This window comes from Curcuma longa, chromosome 11 (genome assembly GCF_044706935.1).
Source record: "Curcuma longa cultivar G26 ecotype Majalengka, Jawa Barat chromosome 11, ITB_CL_G26_1.1, whole genome shotgun sequence".
NCBI classification, from domain to species: Eukaryota; Viridiplantae; Streptophyta; class Magnoliopsida; order Zingiberales; family Zingiberaceae; genus Curcuma; species Curcuma longa.
Window position 1 is genome coordinate 5,515,297 of NC_133871.1, and position 6,196 is coordinate 5,521,492.

The window sequence follows — 6,196 nt, forward strand, 5'->3', positions numbered from 1 at the left end:
CACCATGATGAACGCTAGCTTCCAGTTGATTAATTACTCATGTAGTAAATCAATGTTAACTCTTAGCTGTGACTCCGAGTCTTTCAGAAAGTCAAGCTGGTGCTCCAAAAGAGTTGATTGCTTAGGCACTGCATGTTGCAGTCCACCTTCAGTTTAGGCGATAATCTCTGAAGACGCGTCATGATCAACTGTGGTTTTTCAATTTATTTCCTCACAAATGATCGTGAAGTCGATCGTGTGGAACCGTTAAGATGGTGGATTCCACCTTTTACAGAAAAGATAATCTCTGAAGACGATTGATGACCCCACCCACCCATCCCGCATCCTGAGCCCGCGGCAAAAGCTGTTCTAAATGGAACTTGAGGTGCTTGGTGATCATCGGTCCACAAGGCGGTGTGATGGTGCATTGGACTTGCGGCACGGAGGCTGGTGGAGAAAGAGGATGGATGGTATTCATGTGACTAGGACGGTGAACAAATATAGTCAGAGTTAAATTTTATGACATTCAATTTTATTTTATTTGATAAAATAATTAATTCAAATTATTAAAATAATTATTCAAATTTAATTTAATTTAATTTTTTTATGAATTTGAGGTTAGTTAAAAAACAATAGGGCATCTTAGTAATTCTCTAATCTCACATGTATAAATGAAGATAAATTTAGATACATAAATAAGAGGCGTATATTGAGATGAATGATAAATCATGAATTCTATAAGGTTTGACCTCTGATTATTACATTAGAAATGTCATGTGTTCATTGTCTGCGTTACACCTTAAGAGCACTCGAGGTTAGTTTAAGTTTGATTTGAGTTTAGTTCATTTAGTTATTAATATCAAATTCTAATTTAAATTCATTTGATTGTTTGAAATTTTTATATTTTAAATTTGTTGGATTGTTTATTGAGCTTGATGATATAAATTTATTTATTCAAATTTTATTATTTTTAATTTAATATATCAATAAAATTTTATTATTGAACATGATTCATAAATATTATTTGATATTATTTATAAATATTTTTTACCAACTAAATATATATATTTAATTTTATTTATTTAATTTAATAAATTTTTTAAATTTATTTATTTAACTAATTTTATAAGTATAAAATGAGTATAAATAAATTCGAACTAAATTAAATATTAATTTTTTTTCATAAATATTCAATTCATGTATACTCCTAACGACAAGTACGGCACCATGTTAGACATTATATTCATGATACGCCATATATATCTATCCAATAGGATACCGTCGTATGATTAACATTAACATGTATATATGCATGTCTACGGTGGTCTAATTCTCTTCTCATCTTTATAAATAATAATAATATCTGTGTGATTGCTCCGTAAATAATGATAAGATCTGGAACAGTGGTCGAGAGACTTTTTGAGCAAATGACTGTAAAATGGACCGACCTAAGTACCAAACAATCTGAAAACACTCATTGTACTAGTCTTTTTCCGTTGATTCTGGTGCTGTGAATTTGTCTGTAACCAAAGGACACCGAAGACACCTGTGCTCAAGAAGAGTTGAAACGGAGACAATTATCTTCCAAGTGGCTGTAAGGAGACATCCCTTCTGCCACTGTCTTTCTCCCTCTCTTATTATATTCTCTCGTAAACAGTCAACGAGATGTGGCAAAAAGGTGAGGACTGCTTGGGATCCAGGTCCACAACCACCAAAGCTACCCATTGCTTTCACAGCAGAAGTCTCAATTCCAACGCAAAGTGTCCAACCCAAACTGGCCTCTGTCTGCATGCACTTTGTCGTCGTCCCTAACCACCCTGTTCTTCTCTGCACCTTTCTGCTGTGGCAACGGGCTATTCTTTAATGTGAACTGTGAACAAATGGATCATCGGAGAAGGGACATGATCTGCCATTGTGGTCAACCAGAAGACGTCCTTCAGGTGGTCCAGTTCAATCCTGTGCACAGGGTAAAACTTTAAACGGATGTATGTTGATATATATATATATAATTTTTATATTCTGCAATTTTTTCTGTTTCAAGTTTTGGGCCTTCGCAGATGACTGCAGCACATGCACGAGTCAGTTTTATGGATCTGCAGAAATGGCATTTGCGATGCTTTTGGCAGCGGCATTTGCAGGAAGTAGACAACCTTGCGGGCGTACAAGCGTGTCATATGATTCGGTTGATGAACTGACTCTCAAAGGATCAAGCTAGCAGAGTACTAAAAACAGGTTGGACAGGGGTAGGATTGCTACTGACTCAGAGCCTCCTCGCCTGGAGGCTAACTAATGTTGGAAATTTAAATGAAAATAATAAGAGGTGGATGAAGAAGACTCAACCGTGCATGGATTTTTTAGTTTAACATTGAGAGTCAGGGGTCTTATTATTGGCTTATGTTGAATCATACGCATGCATGTTATGAACAAATACATGGAAAAAGATTCTTTTTCACGCGTGGATGCGAAGTACAAATCTAAGGTTTGGATCGCATTGAACCAAATGAACTCATGTTCTAGCATGACATGTGATGAGTAAAGGATTAATGACCATTTAATCTTGCCTAAGGTTAAACAATCTTGACATTTTGATGTAGAAGAAGAGTCTTCCATTAATCAAGTCTCCCATCAAGCTCAGTGCAAATCGGACCATAGCTATATGACTCCATCTTTAAATATGATGACTTGACCGGAACTCGATCTTGGTTCAAACCAAATTGGTCTTGAGTCAGACCAATATCTGAGTCCTGAACCACATGACCCTTAGCTAACTTCTCCACGTCAACGAAAGTGAGAGGAGAAGATCGACTTTTGTTTTGGACGTATATACACATCTATTGGAGTTTTTTACGTAGTTTCTAAGTGTTTATTGTAGCTGAACGAAAACAAATGCGATTAATGATTTTAATGATCAAAATGAAAGACAAGTGTGACATACAACGGGGATTCTAAATTTCTTGTCCTTGAGATATATCTGAGTTATGTTGGTTACGACGGAGCAGACTTTTAAAAGTGGACAAGGGTTTGAATTTCGACGAAGTCGAGACAATGTCCTCCTCCGTCGTGATCAACTGCAGTTTCTTGATTGACCTCCACATATATAATCGTGGAGCCGACCATATGATTTTAAATAATTATTTAAATTTAATTTGAGTTTTTTTTAATGAATTTTAACTGGATTCATTTAGATATTATAATATTGAATTATCATTAAACTTATTTAATTATTTAAAATTTTTGTATTCTAAATTTATTTGATTGATTATTAAATTTGATAATATAAATTTATTTATTTATTTTATTTTTTAAATTTAATATATTAAAATAAAAATTTTATTCAAATTATTAAAAAATATATATATTAATATAAAATCGAATATCAAATTTATTTATAAATATTTAATTGATTTATGACCTAAAACAACAAGACAAGACGTAAAAGAAACCTTATACGTACGTAGCCGACTCCGTCACTCAGTCCCCTTCGTCAACTTCAGATATCCAATTTTCTCAGTCTATCGAGCTTGCCCGAATCACTGACTTGCCATTTTTGCCCGAGTTGCTCATCCTATTCGACTCGCTCAACTCATTCAATTCCTCCAACCCCAATCAACACAGTCGTCCAGTAATCTCGCCATGCTCTGACTCGGTTAAACTATTACTGATTCACCCTAAACTGAATTACTGCTTGGATGTGTCCTTCAATCTTTGGAGGTGGACGATCTACCACGACAACTACATCTCGAAGCATAAAGAAGCTCCGCACCTCTCGCAGGTCCACGCCTCTGCAGCTTCATCACCATTTGATCATCCAACTCTTCCTTCGATCGATTGCTACCTTTGCTCCTGATTACGTGGTGAAGAAGCTCAGCAGTTGCTTGCAGCAGTGAGTGTAGCAGACCATAAAGAAGAACAATAAGGCGTCGCGTTCCTTTCACTGAGGGATGGATGCGAACAGCTTCTTCAAAATCTTCTTCAGACTGCGACACATTTTTTGCATTTGCCCAATCTGTGCCTTCAAGCTGTAGCAACCATGCACCAGTTCATCACCTGCTTAGATAATGACAGGTTTTGGTTGCTCAAATGGAGCCACCAATCTGCAGCCTGCCCACCTACTCGATCGATCGTTTAGTTTATGAAAGAAAATTACTGTGTTAATTCAGACATTGATAGAACAACAACACCGGCCGTAATATATCCTTGAAGGTAAAGTAGCTATGGATGGAGTAAATGTTTAGTTTGCAATCATTTCAGAAGAGACCATTGATCAGCTTCTAGGGATAGAATCTACTGGTCCAATCATGTTTTTGGAAATTCTTGCGTCACCTTCAGGAGCAATGGCTATATCTGAGCGAAGGAGCTGATCAGAAGAGGAACCATGATTGATGCCCCGCAGTGCTGTACAAATCCAGAAGAACAAGGATGAAGCCTGCAAGGAATCCTTCACGGATTGAGGCAAGGAGGGCAGGCAATGTGCTCATCGTTGCCATCGTGCTCATGTCTCTCTGCATCCTCTCCCTCATCAAGGCTCGATATTGCGCAGCTCCGTTTGGTTCGTGTTCTCTGTTCATCTTTCTTTCAGCTAGCAATTTAAGGAATTTTATATGCCGAAGAGAATACTGTTCTTGCAGCGAAGTCACAGGCTTTGGCAGGAGCAGAAACGATTTTGAAGAGCGAGGAAGCTGCGATTACAGGTAATTGGAACGATTTTGAAGCAAAGATCGAATTTTTCAGAAGAGGCGAAGATTTTGAAGCTAAATGATCTGGTACAAAACCCTACCTGTTCTGTGCAGAGGATGAAGATGAAGAAGGAGAGACCACTGCAACAGCTCGAGAAATTGTTGCAGAGAAAGCTGTGATCGTCTCGCACGAGCCAATTTGCTCAAGAACAAGCAATAGATCCGTCGTTTGCGAAGCGGAAGGAGATGTGAGATTGCAAGGAAGGTTGCAGACCGTCTTCCTGCCCCCTTCCTTGACGGAGAGGGAATGGAAAAGCAAGCCTTACTGCAGAAAGCGGCACAACTCTGCGACCATGAAGGACATCAAGGAGTGGACTTTGAAGCCGTTCCCCGGCGACGGGTCGACGCCGGAATGCACGGTCAACCACAGCGTCCCGGCGCTGGTGTTCTCGCTCGGCGGGTTCACCGGAAACCTCTTCCACGACTTCACCGATGTGCTCGTCCCCCTTTTCATCTCCGCCTACCGATTCCGCGGGAAGGTTCAGTTCGTGGTCGCCGACAACCAGGACTGGTGGGTGACCAAGTTCGCCCTGATTTTTAGGCAGCTCTCCGACTACGAGATCATCGACGCGGACATCGAAGAGGAAGGAGAGGTTCATTGCTTCCCGCGGGTGATCGTGGGGCTTAGGTACCACAAGGTGCTCGGCATTGACCCGGCGAGGACGCCGACGGGGTACTCGATGGTGGATTTCAAGGCGATGCTGAGGAAGGCGTACGGCCTGGAGCGGTCGGCGGCGGCCGCCCGGCGGAAGCCGCCGCGGCTGCTGATAATCGCGCGGAACAAAACTAGGGTTTTCCTGAACATGCAAGGGATGCGGGATATGGCGGCGGGGCTAGGGTTCGACGTGCGGGTGGCGGAGCCGCACAAGGGCACCAACGTGAGCGACTTCGCGCGGCTGGTGAACTCCGCCGACGTGATGATGGGCGTCCACGGCGCCGGGCTCGCCAACATGGTGTTCCTCCCCGACGGCGCCGCCATGATCCAGGTGGTGCCGTTCGGGGGCCTGGACTGGCTCGCGAGGGAGACGTTCGGGGACCCGGCGCCGGCGATGAGGATCGAGTACTTGGAGTACTACATCGAAGCGGACGAGAGCACGATCGGGGAGGAGTACCGGGCGGACGACCCGGTGATCAAGGACCGCTACGGCGTGCACAAGAGGGGGTGGAACGAGATCAGTCGGATCTACTTGGAGAACCAGAACGTCCGGCCGCACCTCGGCCGGCTGAGGAACACGCTGGTGGAGGCGCTCAAGCGCCTGCCTAAGGGCCGCCATGCAAGAGGTTGACTAAATTTGTAGTTTTTTTTTTTTTTTTTGCATTTGATCGTAAAATTCATCTGTAAGTTCGACTTTTGGGTTTGCTGTACGAAAAACCAAATCTATATTTTCAGGTTTGTGATCGAACTTTTCTTGTTCAATTATCACCAAGAAATTGATCCAACTCTGTTTTCATCTGTTCAAGAGAGGCGACGGAAGTATCGG

At 41.7% G+C, this 6,196-nt stretch overlaps 1 protein-coding gene across 1 annotated transcript; it reads left to right on the forward strand.

The window, feature by feature from the left end:
* The first annotated feature begins 4,285 nt into the window (after positions 1-4,285).
* LOC141841032 (alpha-1,3-arabinosyltransferase XAT3-like) lies at positions 4,286-6,001 on the forward strand. Its single transcript, XM_074729160.1, has 3 exons — positions 4,286-4,528; positions 4,608-4,670; positions 4,770-6,001. The coding sequence occupies exons 1-3, from the start codon at positions 4,399-4,401 to the stop codon at positions 5,999-6,001; spliced, it is 1,425 nt and encodes a 474-aa protein (XP_074585261.1). The 5' UTR covers positions 4,286-4,398.
* Positions 6,002-6,196: the final 195 nt, after the last annotated feature.